The 18,434-nt window shown below is 41.4% G+C and overlaps 1 protein-coding gene across 6 annotated transcripts in view; it reads right to left on the bottom strand.

Annotated features, from left to right (window-relative positions):
- The window catches only part of LOC117365402 (calpain-2 catalytic subunit-like), a 104,125-nt gene that overhangs the window by 32,233 nt on the left and 53,458 nt on the right, over positions 1 to 18,434 (bottom strand). For 5 of the 6 annotated variants that reach the window (XM_033955806.1, XM_033955805.1, XM_033955804.1 and 2 more), the window contains 5 exons: positions 16,926 to 17,128; positions 9,070 to 9,109; positions 7,195 to 7,263; positions 4,510 to 4,555; positions 783 to 844 (listed from right to left, as the gene is read on the bottom strand). In XM_033955806.1, the coding sequence (XP_033811697.1) occupies positions 783 to 844; positions 4,510 to 4,555; positions 7,195 to 7,263; positions 9,070 to 9,109; positions 16,926 to 17,128 (420 nt within the window). The remainder of the gene's footprint in view (positions 1 to 782; positions 845 to 4,509; positions 4,556 to 7,194; positions 7,264 to 9,069; positions 9,110 to 16,925; positions 17,129 to 18,434) is intronic. The other variant, XR_004540409.1, reaches the window with a different exon arrangement.

The following is an 18,434-nucleotide window of genomic DNA, read 5'->3' as shown; positions in this document are numbered from 1 at the left end:
TGGCTGAGAAGGAGAAGAGGTCAGTGATGTATTTAGGGGTTAGACCGTAGAAAACTTTAAAACAGAGGCAGGTGAACTTAAACTTTACATGAGCTTCCATCGGCAGCCAGTGTAGCTGTTTGAAGTATGGCGTCACGTGATCGAACTTCTTTAGACCGAAAATTAGTCTGACCGCAGTGTTTTGCATTAGTTGTAATCGTCGCATATTATTTTGGGGGATAGGTTCTTGTCGAATATAATCCCTAGGATTCTGAGTTTTGATTCCAGTTTTAGTGGGCATTATGCAGTGTTATTTTGAAACATAAAAACATGGTGGCAGATAAAGGCCAAATGACCCATCCAGTCTGCCCATCCTTAGTAACCATGATCTCTTCCTCTCTCTAAGAGATTCCAGGTGCCTATCCCAAGCTTTCTTGAATTCATACACAGTCTTGGTCTCCACCACCTTTTCCGGGAGACTAATCCACACATCACCCTTTCTGTAAAAAAAAGTATTTCTTTAGATTACTCCTGAAGCTTGATTGTATGGTGTGTAGTAGTTTTATGGTGTTTCAGGTATTTTGCGATTTAATTTACCACGCTTTCTAATAGCTTGCCATGAAGTGGGATTGAAGCTACTGGTCTGTCATTTTTTTTACATCATTCATTTCACCTTTTTGATTTTTTGGGATGGATGTTAGAATGTAAGGAGGCAAAGAGTTGTAAAGGGACCATGCACAGGGAACACAGCAGACATATGTATCAGAGAGGCATGCAAGTGCTGCTCTTGGGATAAAGGATACTCTTATTCCAAAGACCAGTGTCCGACAGGTTTCCAGGCTCAGGTGATGTCTTTCAGGCAGCACTGTCCAAGAAAAACATTCCAGAATGATGAGGAGGGGGAAGAAAAGCAGAAAGATAGGGGAGAAAAATAAGAGGACAGAAGAATTTACAATGCAGTATATAAAGCAAATCATTCACTATACATTATCTGCCAGATTTTGTATAGGTCACCCAACGTTGGGTACACAAATTTGGACATGTATCTCAGATCTATTCTAAATTAATTAGCATTAGGTGCTATCAATCAATTGGTATTAATGAGCACATAATTAGCAGTAATTAGGAGTTACATGCAATGGAAAGGGAAAGGCCCGCCATTATGTACAGGCAGGCCTGCCGGCCAGAGAAAATAAGTATCCCTCTGACTGACTGGCCTGCGAGAAATAGGTCCAGGCTTCCCAGGTGGGCTTGGGGTTGTCAAGATGGGGCATGTCTTCAGGGAGGGTTCTGTCTGCCTTTCACAGCCCCTGCTTATTATTATTTTTTTTTAATTTTTAAACTTTCATCAAGTGTACAAAAATTCATAATAAACACTATTAATTAGACCACTTGAACATCTTATCAGTGTATCTTATAAATATAAATGCAACCCTCCCCCCCACCCTCCCTCTAAGCCCATTATTCATTATGAGATCATAAACCCTCCCCCCACCCAACACTAAGTGGTATATAATTAATAGAAAAATGGCATTTAATCCTGACAAAAAGATGTTAATGGCTCCCATATTTTTATAAAATTTTTATACTTTCCATTCTGTACATGTGACATAACGAATTCCACCAGAAATTAAAATGAAGCCTACTGCCCCTGCTTATTTAAGACGGGGATGTCCTTGAGAAAGCCATGTTATCGGCAAAACATGTTGGACATGTCTCCCTTGGCCAACGGACAAAATCTTTGAGAAGTTTAAAGTTATATCATTTAAAGCTATGTTTGATAAGCTATTTTTCATTAAGCTGATTAAGAATCCTCTAAATAAAAATATTTATTGAAGGCTAGTGAGGAGGTGGGTGTTTAAATCTAATGCAATGAAAGATTTTGAGCACTGTCATCACTGAAGCCAATTGAAAAGTATGTTCATGGATAAGTGAACTAATTAAATTAGCTAGATTGTGAGCCTTCGGGACAGATAGGGTAGTTTTTCTCAAGTACCTAATTCCATTTTAGTTTGATACATTGTAAACCGCTTAGGTCAGTAAAATCTTAAATAAACATAAATTAAGTGTGACGCCAGATAGGGGTAAGAGAATGTGGATGGGTGAGTGGGGGATACCAGATCGCGGCAGGGAGGGGGGGGCGACGCGAGGGCGAGGATGCCGGATCACTGAAGGGGTGTGGAGCAGCGCCGGTGGCCTCGGGGGGGGGGGAGGTGGAACGAATCAAGCGAGTTTCCCTCACATCCTATGGGGAAACTCACTTTGATATACGAGTACATTGGCTTATGCTGGTTCTGTATTAGATGTTTAGGCACAGAGCACCCTTTGCAGAATACTAGCTTAGCGTGGATCATCCCTGCGCCTAACTTCAGGTGCCATTTATTGAATTACCCCCCAATATAGTTTAAAACCAACTAATGTAAGAGACTCAAACTTTCTCCTTCCTTCCTTCTCTGAGTCTACTGACCCCCTCTCCCTGCAAATGGGGCTCTAGAGATCCTATAATTCCTCAGTAGAATGTGAGGTAAGTACAATACTATTGGCTGAAGGATGCCAGGGTTTCCCTGAAGGATGAATGGCTTAGAAACATAGAAAAATGAAAGCAGATAAAGACAATTGGCCTATCCTGTCTGCCCATCCATGCCATCAACTCTATCATTCCCTTAAAGATCCTATGAACTTGTCTCAAGATTTCTTAAATTGAGATACTCTTCATCTCCACCACCTCCACTGGGAGGCCCTTCCATGAATTCACCACCCTTTCCATGAAGAAGCATTCCTCAGGTTAATTCCGAATCTATCCCTTTTCACCTTTGTCCTGTGCCTCTTAATTCTAGAGCTTCCTTTCAATTGAAAACTCATCTCCTATACATTTATACTACACTAGTATTTTAGCCCGTTACATTAACGGGTGCTAGCTGTCTGTCTTTCTTTCCCCCACCCCTCCACTTCCCTGTGCAGCAGCCACAGCAGCATTCCCTCCCCCTCATGTCCCTGTGCAGCAGCATTTCCCCCCACCCTACTTCCTTGTACAGCAGCACTTCAATTCCCCCCCCCCCCCACTTCCTTGTGCAGCAGCAGCATTCCCTTCCCGCGCTCCCGACAAAGCTACTGATTCCAGCAGCATGTGCAGCACTCTACACACGCTGCTTCAGGACCTTCTACTGCCCTGATTTATTCTGGCACATCCCTGATGACATCATCAGAGACACGGCAGAGCAAATCAGGGCAGTAGAAAGCCCCGAAGCAGCATGTGTAGAGTGCTGCATATGCTGCTGGAATCGGCAGTTTTGGAGTCGGGACCGCGAAGCAGCTGGAGTGTTTTTTTCGGCTTCCCTTCCCACCCCGCGAGGTGTCGCCACGGCTCCTCTCAATCCCCGCCAGCATCTGAAGACTTCTCCAACGCTGGTGCCACTGGTGAGAGGAGCCGACTATTGGGGAGAGCAGGGAGTCCAGCGCTGGTGGCCAGTCCTGTCGGCCAGTGTAGATAGGTGCTGGGAAGAAGGCTGGGGACTCGCGCATGCGCACTCCTGCGGCCACAGACCTATGGATCATGAAAGCACGCAGTTAAAAGTGTGCATGCGCGGCTAGGGTTTTATTATATAGGATATGTATTTAAACATCTCTATCATATCTCCCCTTCCCACCTTTTGTCCAAAGTACAGTGGAACCTTGATTTGCGAGTATAATTCGTCCACCTTGGTTTGCAAGCATAATTCATTCCAGAAGCATGCTCGTAAACCAAAGTGCTTGTATATCAAAGCGAGTTTCCCCATAGGAAGTAAGGGAAACTCGCTTGATTGGTTCTCCCTGAGGCCACCGACACTGCTTGCTTCCACCCCATCCCATCCCCAAAAGACCCCCACCCCCACCCCGAGGCCTCTGGCATGCTTCCGCCCGCGCAAACCCTTACTCCGATCTGGCACCAGCACGCAGCACCAACCCACAGGACATACCAGTGTCGGTGCCTGAAGATCTTGTATCTTGCCGCTGGCCTATGTGTGTGTGTGTGTGTGTGTGTATATATATTAAAAATGAGTGGAAAAAATGGTGTTACAATTAGTACTATTAGGGGGGCAGGGTATGGGGTAAGGATTGGGTGATGAGCAAGGTCTGGGCCACAACTTAGCCCAGTTCTTCAATTGCCGGTCCACAGACTGGTGCTGGTCCACAAAATAATGATTTTATTTCTGCCGGTCCATAGGTTTCAAAAGGAGGAAGAACACTGCTCTAGACAACAGCCTGGTCTGGCCCAGTAGCTGCTACCTACTGGGAAATTCAGGCCCAATAGCATATGCTTGACTTATAACCAAGAACTACATTAACCCTTTATAAAGCACTATGAAGCACGCTTCCCCATTTGTTTACATGGACTCTGTGAATGCTGCTCTTTCTAGTCTCTTCCTAGTAGCATGGGCTGATTCAGCTCTTCCTGCCTCCTGCCTCTCAGCATGGGTCTCATCCTCCAGTGCATGTTTGTTTTACTTCATTTATTTTGCATATTATGTATATTTGGGATTGTGTACTAACCTAAGTTGATGAAGCTTTGAAATTCAAGACTGTTCATTTCATTGTCCTGGAGAGGAAGTAGAAAACAGTGGAAGAAAGATCTAGTCAAAGCTCTTCATCTGATTTGTGTACTACCTGCCAGAGAGTCACTTTCCACTGTGGGGTTATTCTGTAACCTATGGCCAGATTCACTAAAGATAGCGACTCAATCGCTGTGGACTATTCTCTGGTCGATTTTTAATGCAAAATGTGAGTGAATCAATTGCTTGGCTATTTAGCATAGGGTTTTACTCATTTGCATGGGTTGGATCAGATTGGAAAATGGGGAAAAACACACAATTAAGTAAATCAGATGGGTAGCAGTGATCATCGCTAAACCTGTGAAAACAAGTTTAGCAATGATCGCTGACTTTAGTGAATCAGAGCCATAGACCCTAATGTTTAGACACCCACTTTTAGAATACTGATAAATACCTATTTAACTTAAGAGTGTGTTTGCAAGGAGGTGTACATATGTGTGGGGCCCACACTTACACACACAACTTAGGGGTATAACTAACGTGACCATTAATTTTTTTCATCAAAAGGGACAGTCCCGCCCCCAATCCCACCCCCAATTTCTTCCATTCATTTTTCATGTACACATATCGCATTAATTCATAATGGTAACCATAAAATTAAAAAAAACCTACAAAGCATACTATACGCAGAGAAAATGTTAATTATCATTTATGTCTGGGGGGGTTTCAAAGATGTCAAGGCAGATGACTTTAAAATATACAATATCACCTCAGTAACTATAGAAAAATAGACAAATATAGTGCAAAATATAGACAGCAGATATAAATTCTCAAAACTAACTAAATTGAAAATAAAATCATTTTTCCTACCTTTGCTGTCTGGTGATTTCATAAATCTCTGGTTGCGTTTCCTTCTAACTGTGTATCCTTTCTTTCTTTCATTTCTTTCTGCACTCAGGCCCAACAATTGTCCCTTTCTATTCCCTTCCTCCTTCTTTCCTTCCTATGTCCTTAGTGCCTCCTTCCTATGTCCTTAGTTACCCCAGTGCCTACTTCCTATGTCCTTAGTGCCCCCAGTGCCTCCTTCCTATGTCAGTGCCCTTCACGTCCTTAATGCCCCAGTGCCTCCTTCCTATGTCAGTGCCCCATCACATGTCCTTAATGCCCCCAATGCCTCCTTCCCATGTCCTTAGTACCCCCAGTGCCTCCTTCCTATGTCCTTAGTGCCTCCTTCCCATGTCCTTAGTGCCCCAGTGCCCTCTTCCCATGTCCTTAGTGCCTCCTTCCCATGTCCCCCTCACTGCCTTCCAGACTTTGTCCCACGCCCACCCCCGAAGCCAGCCTGCCTGCCTGCCTACCTCCCTCCCTGATGCACCAAAGCCAGCTGCTTGCCTTCCTACCTCCTTCCCTCCCTGCTTGTTTTATTTTTAAATAAGATATATTAACTGAACCTCTGAATACAATTTAAAAAAACCCTAAAACCCTATATAAGCTACTGTATGTTTCATTTGCGGTTTCTCCAGACTTAACTACCCCTTATGAACCTCACTCACAATCGGGTGCAACCACTGCTCCATTTCCCCTTCCCCCCCCCCAAGGAGCACACATGGTGGAGGAGCGGGGACCAAGGGCCCTCTATGACATAGAGGAGAAAATTTCTGTTCTGAGTCTGTGGTGAAGTGTAACTCGCGCGTTACTCAGCCAACCATGGGAAAGGGAACTCTGGGCCCAAGCAGGGGCATGAGGCAGCCCCTGCTCCACCCCCTGTCCTGCTAATTCAGTGGCAGCTCCCTCATGGGGCTTGAGCCATCCACCTCTGGGCCCAAAAAAAAATCAGAGTGCTTGCTATACTTTTGGTGGGGAACCCATACCTAGCTTCAACCACAACATTCCCGGCCTTCAGACCTGGTAGTGGTGAATGGTACAATGGGAGAGGAAGGAAGAAGAGAGCGAGAGAGATGGAGTAAGGGTCATGCCAGGGGTAGAGAAAGGGCACCCAAATAGAAAAAGTTAAATGTAAATGGCCACATAGCATAGGTAGAAATTTTATTTTTTATTATTAATTGAGGATGAAGAAATGTGATGGCAGTGTTAATGTACTTTTAAAAGTTAATAAATATAAATAAAACAATGAAAAATATAGTGACACCTTTTTATAGGACAAAGGGCTCCTTTTACAAAGTGATGAATATGTGCGCTAAATGTGAAAAAGCCCATGGAATTTGAATTGGCTTCTTTGCATTCAGTGCACCACTGATTGGTAATGCGGTTTTGTAAAAGGAGCCCTAAATACATTTTTTTTTTTACTAGTTTTTGGAGGCCAAAACCTCCTCCTTCAGGTCTGGACAGTATAGTGTTGTTCTAATAATACCTGTCCCAACTTAAAGAAAGAGGTTTTGGCCTCCAAAAACTAGTTAAAAATGTGGTAAGTTAGTCCAATTAAAATGAACTACCTTATTCTTCAGAGTGTGTGAGTGCATGTGCACATGTGTGTTTTGACCCTCCGAATGTTACAAAATATAAAATGTGGCCCCCAATAGAAAAAGGTTGGACAAGCCTACCTTAGATCCTCTGAATGCTGAATACACCTCCTCCCTTTGACCCTTGGAGTACTGGGAACTCACTCCTTCCTGCGATCCATGAAGCACTGGATGTGCCCTCCCCTGTGTGACTCTTGGATACTCACCTCTCCTGCGTGCTGATTAAAGATGTCTCTGATCTGGCTTTGGAATCCTGGTGCTGCCGACATCACAGGCTGTTGAAAAGACAGTGAAATGGATCACATAGTCTCAGAATTGGATCAGATTGGGTTTACATAACAGACTTCAAAAGTGAGGTGGGATGGAAGTGTAGGGTCATGAAATGGTTAAGTGTTGTTTAAAATATTGCTCTGGCCTACATAGCTGAAAAAGTGTACAATCTATTGACCTCATCTGCCTGAAATGTATGTCCCTGCCTTACCACATTGTAAGCTAAATAGATAAGAGTTTGAGCCATGATGTACCCTGCCCTTCTGTACATGTAACATTTAGACCTGTAAGATTTAGATAAGCAGAGAAATGAGCTAGTTTCCTATAGGACTATAAGTTGTATCCCTGAACCTATCATAAGTGCTGGCTTAGGACCAATAATAATTGTAGAAAAGTTATAGAAGTAACAAATGAAAATTGTAGTTTTTGCATATATTAGTTTGCGAAAAGGTCATAAAAATCCGTGTATTTCCTGTTTCTGACACTCTAGTAGGCAGGCTGTTAACTGCACTAGAGTCCAGTATGCTTTGAATAAACCTCTTGTACTTTCTTCACGCCTCTGACTTTGTGTGTCCAAGTGACCTTTCAGAAGAAGAGGGGAAAATAAGGAAGAGAAGATGAAGGCATTCATGTGGGATAGCTGTAGGAACAGGTTCCTTTTCTGTAACACACAATTCTGGGTTTTTTTTAAGGTATTTTGTTTTGTCTGGGAGTGGAAATCATCATATCAAGTTTCAAGTTTTATTAAAATTTGTTATACCGCCTAATCAGACTTCTAGGCAGTTTACAAAGGTAAAAACCATACAAAGGTAAATCCATACATAAAAAAGATAGTAAAATAAACATGGACAATGTCATAATTAAAAAACTCAGCAAATTATACAAAATACAATGAGGCAACAAACAATAAACTATGGAGAACTACAATTTATATCGAAAATAAGGTAGAAGGAAGAAATGTAAGTGGGGGAAGACAGAGTTAAGCAGTTGTACAGGAATTAAGATGCATCAGGATACATAGACATCCTTAAAAGGATGATTATAGACCAAAGGCATCTTTGAATAAGAAGGTTTTTAGGCTGATCTTAAAGGTATTTAGAGATGTCTCCTCTCAAAGTGTTGGGGCTGCTACAGAAAAAAATATTAGAACACATTGTACTGATATGTTTTAGAGAGGGAATTGAAAGCAAATTTTGACTGACAGAGGGAAGAGACGGTTGAGGACAATAAGGACTCAAGAGCCTGTTGATGAAATCTGGCTGGCCACTAGTTCTGGTTTTGAAGGTCAATAACATTATTTTATATGTGATTCGGTATTCTACTGGCCAGGAATGGCTCCTGGTTAGGTAAATAGCATATTGGAACCTAACCACAGATATTCGGTGGGAGATAGCCAGCTATCTCCTGCTGAATATTTGTGATTAGGGAAAGAACTAGCTAAGTGTGGATATTCAGCACCTAACCAGCTAAGTTTAGCAGCTAAAAATAGACCACATAACTAGCAGGCTAAATATTTAACCAGTTAGCATTGAATATCGGCATAACTGGTTAAGTTGTCACAGCTAAAAATAAAACAATATTCAGTGCTGGTAGCAGGAAATGGCCTGGCATTGAAAATCAGGGTTGAGCACTAGTGTTGGGTGGACAGCGCACTGCTCAGTGCTGGATGAATAATGGTGTTTCACTGGCCTCCCAGAATCAGTATATACAATGCATGGAACAGAATTAGACTGATCATAAAGACAGCCCCATAGAGGAATTGGGGAAAAAGGACAAGGACTAAGTGAGCAATTGGGACTAAAGTGAATTACCTGAATATAGTTGTAAGTGGAGGAGAACTTGTTCTGTTGCCTGGAATGAACCACAAAATATGTAGGATGTGAGAGACTATGAGCATTAGAAATTTATACAGTATGTCTCTATAGTTATAAGCTTGTGTCATGACTGTTGGAATTTTTCTCCCAAATACACCGCATCCAGTGTGTGATATTTGCAAATAATGCACATTAAGTGAGGTTAACACATGCTAACAGTGTAGGATGCCCAAACCTAGCCTGCCTTCCCATCCATTTCTGATAAAATTAGGATCCCCAGGTATTCAGACCTCTTCTATGAAACCATCCCCCCACCTTTTCTCTGAATAAGCCAAAGGGGCAAGAACATGCCTTTTTAATGTTGTTACCAGTTGGGCTTGCCTGTAGGTACAGAAGAGGGTCTTTAGCAGGGGGGAGGGGAAGAAAAGAAACTGTATTCAGGTCAGATGAGGATGAGATTTGAGACAGGGTGTGGATGATTAGGGGGTTCAAGAAGGAAGGGTTATTACATTACATTAGGGATTTCTATTCCGCCATTACCTTGCAGTTCAAGGCGGATTACAAAAGAATTATCCAAGATGTATTACAACAAGAACTTACAAAAAAAAAAAATTGGTCATTTTCAAAAAGAGTGAGAAATGGGTAAGGTTATTTGTTTGGGGTAGTTGGCTTTAGTGAGAAGTGGAGTTTGAGACTTGCGGTATTATTTCTTTTTTCAGAGTTTTCTTGAAGAGTATGGTCTTTATTTCTTTTCTAAAAGTCTTGTAGTCGAGGGATGCCGTCAGTAGATTGGCGATTTGGTTGTCTAGTTTGGCTGCTTGAGTGGCCAGGAGGCCATTATATAGATTTTTCCGTTTGACCTCCTTAATTGGGGGGTATGAGAATGGGGTGTGAGTTTTCCTATGTCTGGTTGCGGTGTTGTGGATGAGGCGATTATTCAGGTAGTTTGGACTGTCTCCGTATAAAGTCTTAAATAGTAGGCAGTAGAATTTAAATTGTATTCTTGCTGAGATCGGAAGCCAGTGTGATTGGAGATATGCTTCTGTAATGTGATCATGTTTCTTTAATGAGTAGATGAGTCTTAGTGCTGTGTTTTGGATAGTTTGTAGTTGTTTTGTTATGGTTGTAGGGCATGGGAGGTAGAGGATATTACAGTAGTCAAGTAGGCCTAGTATTAAGGACTGAACTACGAGCTGGAATTGAGTTTGCTCGAAGAATTTCTGAACTTGTCTTAAGTTTCTCATGACTAAGAATGACTTTTGTATTGTTTTATTGATTTGCGGTTGCATGGTGCAGTATCTGTCGATAGTTATTCCTAGCAATTTTAGGGTGGTTTGTATGGGGTAGTTGATTGCATTGATTTCAATGTTGGTTATGGTTGGTATTTTGTTGTTTTCTAGGAGGATGAATTTCGTTTTATCTGGGTTCAATTTCAGTTTGTGATCTTTCATCCAGGTTGCTATTGATTTTAGTGTTTGGTACATTGTGTTCTTCATGGAGAGTTCAGGTTGATCGAAGGGTATGAGAATGGTAATATCATCGGCATAGCTGTAGGAGGTTATGCCTTATTTGTTCAGGTGAGAGCTGAGGGAGGCTGTATAGAGATTGAAGAGAGTCGGGGATAGAGGGGATCCTTGGGGAACTCCGCAGGGGTTTGATCAAGGTTCAGATTTTTGTTTGTCTGATTTTACTCTATAGGTTCTTGATTTAAGGAATCCTTCAAACCATGTGTATACTTTATCTGTGATACCTATTGTATCCAGGATTTGTAGTAGAATGTTATGGTCCACCAAGTCGAATGCAGCGGTAAGGTCTAGTTGTATGAGCATCATTTTTTTTCCTGTGCTGAGATGTTGTCTGGCTGTGTCCAAGAAAGATCCTAGTAGTGTTTCCGTGCTGAAGTTGTTTCTGAAGCCGGATTGTGTGGGATGGAGTATGTTATGGTTTTCTAGGTAATTGGAGAGGAATTTGGCAACTAGTCCTTCTATTATTTTGACGTAGAGTGGAATAGAGGTAATGGGTCTGTAGTTGGCTGTTTGGTCTATCGGTCCTTTGGGGTCTTTGAGGATCGGGGTGATGATGATTTCACTGAGGTTGGTAGGGTAGTGGCCATTTATTAGCAAGATTTGTATCCAGTTTAGAAGAAGAGCGCGGAATTTTGTGCTGGATGTTTTTAGGAGAAATGGTGGACAGTTGTTGAGGTCACAGGATGCATGGCTGTATTTTTTGTAGTATTTGTTGAATTCGGGCCATTGTATGTTGGGGAATTGAGACTATATTCTATCTGCTGCAGTAGAATCTCTATCTATAGGGAGAACTGTGAATTCGTTAGGATGGGTAGAGGTGTCATTGAGGGTAGCTCTTGCATTGGTAATTTTATTTTGGAAGCGTTCTGCTAATAGAGTGGCTGAGGGGGGTAGTATTGTTAGTGGTCAGGTAGGGTTTGGTGTCGGTTAGGGTTTTTAGAATTTGGAATAGTTTTTTGGTGTCTTGGGTTTCAGTGCCTATTAGGTTGGTGTAGTGTGCTTTTCTCTTGTACTTTAATTGTGATTTGTATTGTTTGTTGATTTTTTTCCAGGCGGATTTTGTATGATCCGAGTTCGATTTTCTCCATTTTCTCTCTAGTCGTCTACATTGTCTTTTGAGTTGTAGCAGTTCAGAGTCGAACCAATGGCCATATCTGATCATGCTCTGATATTTATTGATTTGGAATTGGGTACTCGTAAGGGTAGTTGGTGCTTTCCGGCTTATCTATATGAAGATTCCCATTTTCAAACAATTTCTTGTGCAGCGATGGGCAGATTATGCTCATTTTAATTCAGAACATGAAGCTGATCTGATCCTTTATTGGGAAACTTCCAAGGCTGAACTATGTGGGGATGTTATTGCTTATGTCACAAGGTGTAATCGTTGCATTGCTTCTAAAATTATATCTCTGGAACATCAATTTCAAACTGCAAAAAAAAATCTTCGTCACCCTACTTTGGCTCATAAGGACGGTATGTTAGCAGCGCAAGTGGCTTTAAATACTCTTCTTCATGAACGGTTTAAGTGTAGTACCTTTTATTGCAAATTTCATTTTTTTCATTTTGGTAATCGACCTAGCCGTTACCTTGCTCGTCTCACTAAAACATGGAGTGGGTCTCGTTTAATTTCTTCTATTTGGCTTTCTGATGGGACTTATACTAATGACCCTATTCAAATTTCTTGAATTTTTTGTGAGTATTTTTCTTGCTTATACTGCAAACTCCTCTTCACAACCCTCATTGGTGCAGTCATATTTAGAGAATTCTGTTTTGCCATGTTTAACTCCTCAGATGAGAGGCTCTTTAAATGCTCTGTCGCGAGCAGTAGAAATTCAGCAGGTTATTAAATCATTTATCTGCTTGTAATGCATCTGGTCCAGATGGATTTGCAGCTGAATATTATAAAATGTTGATTTACCATCTTCCATGATCATTGGTGCGATATTTTAATTCATGTGTAGAGGAGGGTTCCTTCCCTCTTGGCGTTACGGATGCCTTAATTACTTTAATTCTGAAATCTGGGAAGGATCCACACATGGCTGACTCTTATCACCTAGTATCTTTGCTTAATGTCGATCTAAAAATTTTTGGCCTTGCAACTCACTTACCTATGCGTATTGGTCTGGAGCAAGTTGGGTTTGTTCGTGGTCGACGATCAGTTTTACATGTTCATATACGCTTTGAAGCTTTTGATATTGCTTACATAACAAAAATTTAATAAACTTGAAACTTATGGCGTTGGCGACAGGTTAGGTACAAGGTATATCTGGAGTTTTAGCTAGTCTAGATGCTCAAAAAGCCTTTGATAGGGTAGAATAGTCTTTTCTTTTTTCGACACTTCATTATATGGGTTTCTCAGGTTGGTTTTTTGATTGTTTGCATGCTTTGTATAATGGCGCGCATGCTTCTATTCTAATTAATGGGATTTGTACTTAGCATTTTTATATTTCTAGAGAAACTCACCAGGGATGTCCTTTATCCCCATTACTTTTTATTATTTATTTGGAGCCCTTATTGCGTACCTTGTTGCGTGACGTTCATATCACTGGTTTATCTATTGTGGGTAGAGAATTGAAAGTTTTGGCTTTTGCAGACGATTCCATGTTCATATTAACTAATTCGGAGTGCTCTTTATCATGTTTGCTGGACGCTTTAGCCGAATTTGGTTTTCATTTGGGTTTTCAGTAAAATTTTCAAAAGTCGATGGTTATTCCCTTTCATTCAACATTACCCTCTCATTGAAATGGTACTTTTCCTTTAACATGGGCACCTGGTAAGGTAGTATATCTTGGAATAGTGATCCCACAAGATCTTACTCAGCTTCCTGAGGTAAATATACAAACATTAATGGATAAGAGTAAATCAAGTTTTTTGTTATGGCGTTATTTTCCAATTTCATTGATTGGGCGTTTTGCCCTATGTAATATGATTATATTGCCTCAATGGTGTATGTTTACCAGATCAGTGGCGTACCTAGCATATGTGACACCCGGGGCCCATCATTTTTTGACACCCCCCATCTATATGAAAAATATGATTTTTAGTAACAATCTACATATCGCACAACAAGAGTGTACCTAGGAAAAGGCAGCATCTTAAACACTGCAGTGAGCACTAGAACATCAACACATACATTGTAAAACTAAACAAACCAGATCCTGCACAGTCAATTGATCCTGTACAGTCGATGCTATCAGAAAGCTATGTCCCTTTCATACACACAGATACACCCTCGCCCAATATGGAATAATCACAAACTAAAAATAGAAATATGTAGACAAAAGTTAATCTAAACTGATCACTAAATTGAAAATAAAATCATTTTTCCTACCTTCGTTTGGTAATTTCATCAGTCTCTTGTTGCACTTTATTCTTCTGACTGTGCATCCAATATTTCTTCCCTTCTTTCAGCTTCCTGTATGCTTCCTCTCCTCCAGACCTCATTCCCTCCCCCAACTTTTTCTTTGTTTCATCCTGTCCCCTTCTTTCTTTCTCTCTCCATGCCTTCTTTCACCCTGCTCTCTTTCTGTCTTTCTGGATCCCTGTCCCCCCCTTTCTTTCTTTTTGGCTCCCTGTCTCCCCCCCTTTCTTTCTCTCTCCCTACCCTCCCCCATGCCACTGCCGCAGAGGAAAGGCTGCCACTGGCCATCGGAAACAGGCCGGCGCAGGTTCGCCCTGCTACTCTTCCCCCCGGGCCGACCAACTCTCGCTGCCCGATGTCAATTCTAACGTCGGAGGAAGTTCCGGGCCAGTCAGGCAGCGATTGGCTGGCCCAGAATGTCCTCTCCGACGTCAGAATTGACGTCGGACGGCTAGAGTTGGTCGGCTCGTGGGGAAGAGAAGCAGGGAGGGGAACTCGGCGTCGGCTTGTTTTTGATGACGGCAAAGGCAGCCTATGCGGCAATGGCAGCCTATTCCCCGGTGAGTGGCCTGCTGTGCACCTCCTTGGGCCGTGCACCCGGGGCGGACCTCCCCCCTGCCCCTCCCCCTTGGTACACCACTATGCCAGATGCTCTCTCTTATTTTTTATTGAAGAATTGCGATATAATTGAATACATTTATTTGTGAATTTCTTTGGCAAGGAGGTCAGTCTTGTCTGCCTTTGAATACGGTAGATCTATCAATAAATAAGGGTGGCCTTGGTTTATTATTACGCCAATTTCTGGAGTCTTGTCATTTAAGGCATATACATAATTGGTTTCTTATTTTTCTTGGATTCCAGTGGAACTTTGATTTTGGAAGCCTTTTCATTTTAGTTATCTTTTGCATTCTTCTAGATTAGACTGCTGTCTTGAAGAACCCTTATTATTTTTTGTTGTCCCCTTTAAGAGTTACTTGGTGTCAAATTTGTAATAAATTGTCAATTAATTTGCAAATCACCCCTTACTACCTATAAGGGGCAATGGATCATTTCAACCTGGTATGTCATCAGCTGGTTTTAGAGCAGAAAGAGAGGGACTCTTACTTACTTGTATCAGATTCTTAAAGGTGATGGTACTCTGCCAACTTGTTCTCAGCCATGTGCTGAATATGGGTGGTCTCATTTAGATACTTTTTCATATCTTCAGTTACGATTTAATGTGTCTTCACTAAATTATAAATTTTTATGTTCTAAAGTATTTGAGACTCTATTGGAGGTACTTTGGTTAGAGGCTCAAATGATAGTACCTTTAAAATATTTTAGGCATTCAATGTTGGAATTTTCTCAGTCCATGGATTAAGATAAAGTAGCTTCTGATTGGAGTATTGAGTTACAAATAAATTTACAAGGTGCTCATATTAAGCATTTTTTGCAGTTATTATATGGTTTATTACCTGACATTTCATTTTTTGAAATGGGTTACAAATTTATTTGTCGATTGTATATAGCACCTTGGAGAGCCTTTAAAGCAACTATTATATCTGTGGGCTCTTGTTTGAAATGTAATCACCCAAAAGCAACATTATCTCATATGTTTTGGGAATGTCCTTTGGTTCGAAGATTTTGGGCAGAGGTTTTTTCTGAAGTCAGCAATATGTGGCAAGTACCATGGTACTGTAATAATTATAATCTATTTTAGATTTTTGATATTCAACATCCAATACCTAAAGGTTATAAAGTTTTTTTGAAAAGAGTTATTCTTATAGGTTTAAAAACTATTCTTTATTTATGGATAAAATTTGTGGGTCTGACTTATGGTCAATGGAGAGCTCGTATGTTGCATCTTATATGTGTGGAAGCTATGTCTATTTCTGATTGGGAGATGAAGCAGGGAAGACTATCTTATGATTTGGCAACCTTTTTTAAATACATTGACACCTACTATACGAAGTTGTGTTTTAATGAGTAGATCATAAATTTATTTATTTTATATGCAGTCTTGAGAAGGGGAATAGTTAGGTAGGGGTATATGGGAGAGGGTAACAATCGAATAATCTTTCTTTTATTATAATTGTATTTGAAACAAAGTTTATACTATTAGGCAGATAAGGGCCACGGCCCATCTAGTCTGCCCACCCCAATGACCCTCCCCTACCTTTCTCTGTGAATAGATCCCACGTGTCTATCCCATTTGGCCTTAAAATCAGGCACGCTGCTGGCCTCAATAACCTGAAGTGGAAGACTATTCCAGCGATCAACCACCCTTTCAGTGAAAAAGAATTTCCTGGTGTCCCCATGCAGTTTCCCACCCCTGATTTTCCACGGATGCCCCCTTGTTGCCATGGGACCCTTGAAAAGGATATCTTTTTCCACCTCGATGCGGCCCATGAGATACTTGAATGTCTCGATCATGTCACCCCTCTCTCTGTGTTCCTTGAGTGAGTACAGTTGCAACTTATCCAGCCGTTCCTTGTACGGGAGATCCTTGAGTCCTGAGACCATCCGGGTGGCCAATGTATTTGTTATTTAATAAAAATAATTTGAATATAGAGCTATATTTCTGCATAAAATTACCAGTGGCACCATGTCATCTAGCACAGATTAAATCCAGCCTAGTATTATCCATGATAAAATGACTTTTGCCATGCATATGCAATGGAAATGAAACCAGATTGCTAGCTGCAGCGCGGTAACAGCCCCAAAGCCCATAGAGATTTAAAGGGCTTCGGGGCTGTTGCCGCACAGCTTTGTAAAACAGGCCCTAAGTGACATGAAGTCAATGAGAAAAGCTAGCATTTCTTGCTTTGTTGACAGTTTGCATTTTCAATGTTTTGTTGGTCTACTAGAGATAGTACCAACTTAATTGGTTTTCAAATTGTCATATTGTACATTTGGTCCTGTCTGGTGCTAGAGGTCAGGAAGAGAAATGGAAGAGAGAGGGAGAAAAGTGTTGGCAGCCATCTCACCCAGACTTGTTTTTCTTCTTGGCAAAGATGCGTAGGAAGAACTCGCCCCCCAAGTTGGGTTTGTGGGTGGAAGGCATGATGACATAATTTCCAGGTGGGAGGCTGAATCGCTTAGTTACTGAACGGTTGTTGCAGTGGAGTCCACTGTCTGCTACTGGGCTGTTCTGCAGAAAAAAGCTTTTGTTCAAATGGGAGCTTTTTGCCTGTGTAAAAATAATAGGGGGGAAGAAACAGAACCAGTCTTGTCAAATTCAGTTGAAGTCTAATCTGAGTATTTGTTTTGAGCAGGTGAAACTTAGCAAATCTGAACAGTGTCAGGAGTTTATATGATCAATAGCCGTTAGCGTTAAACCTGGATATTCAATTTCAGGCCATTTCTGATGGCTGGTTAAACTGAAATTCAGACTTAATTAGCCATAGCTTAGCGGGCAAAGATACACCTGTTCTCTTAGGCTTCTGTGGCTGGTATCATGTTTGTTGTAGTTTTCCTGACCAGACACAGCGAAACCTGGAAAACTGCAACAAGTAAAGATAGACCTGCGTTTTTTTGGCACTAATTGGGCATTTTCAGCAGTAGTAACCAGTTAAATGTCACTGAAAATACCTAGTTATCTACTAAGATGTGAGCCATTTCCAGCTGGTTAACTCATGCTGAATATCAGCTGGATGTGGATTAAGTCACTCTTTAAATGCTGGTGCTTCTGGATTTATTTCTAGAAAGTTTCTCATTCTATGTAAATCCAGAAAACTTTGTAGAAGACAAGCAATTCATCAGAGCACAGAAGGGAAGAAAGAAAATGACTCGAATCTAACATAATACAGCTCAGCAGAATAAGGAAGAAAATGCTTCTTCGACTGTAGCTCATGAATAACAAGACAACAGGGGCAGATGCTTAACAGGTTGCTGCAGAAATACGACTGAGACAAAATTACTACTACTATTAATTATTTCTATAGTGCTATCAGATGCACGCAGCGCTGCACAGAGTCTCAAGGAAGAAGAAACAGTCCCTGCTCGAAAGAGCTTACAATCTAAACAGCCAAGACAGACAAACAGGATGTCATGGATACAGTTTATCAGCTGCCTGGCTTGGAGGACAAAGGAGTAGGGTTAAGGATTGAAGGCTATATCAAAAAGGTGGGTTTTCAGTCTGCTTTTAAACAAGGGAAGGAGCTTGACAAATCAACTCGGATAATTTATTCCAAGCATTTTAAGAACTACTATAATTACATGGAAGCACATGGAGATGAGCTCATACACACAGTCAGGCCCTTATTCTTGAAGAAGCGCTGAGATCGGCGGCCGCCAATCAAGTGTCAGTTATGCATTGGCACCGGTTTCAGAATTGCGCCAACGCAAAAGATAGGCACCGGAAATGTAGGTCAGGGTTTTCTGGGCCTACATTTCCAGTGCCTTTCTTCGTATGAATTGCTCCTATGTAGGTGCTTTAGGCCACCTAACGCCATTTCCAGCATTGGCCACGCTTACGTAGGTGTTCAGTGGCTTAA

Source organism: Geotrypetes seraphini, chromosome 8 (assembly GCF_902459505.1).
Source record: "Geotrypetes seraphini chromosome 8, aGeoSer1.1, whole genome shotgun sequence".
Lineage (NCBI taxonomy): Eukaryota > Metazoa > Chordata > Amphibia > Gymnophiona > Dermophiidae > Geotrypetes > Geotrypetes seraphini.
The sequence above is the reverse complement of the archived record's forward strand: the minus strand, read 5'-3'. Positions and strand labels throughout refer to the sequence as shown.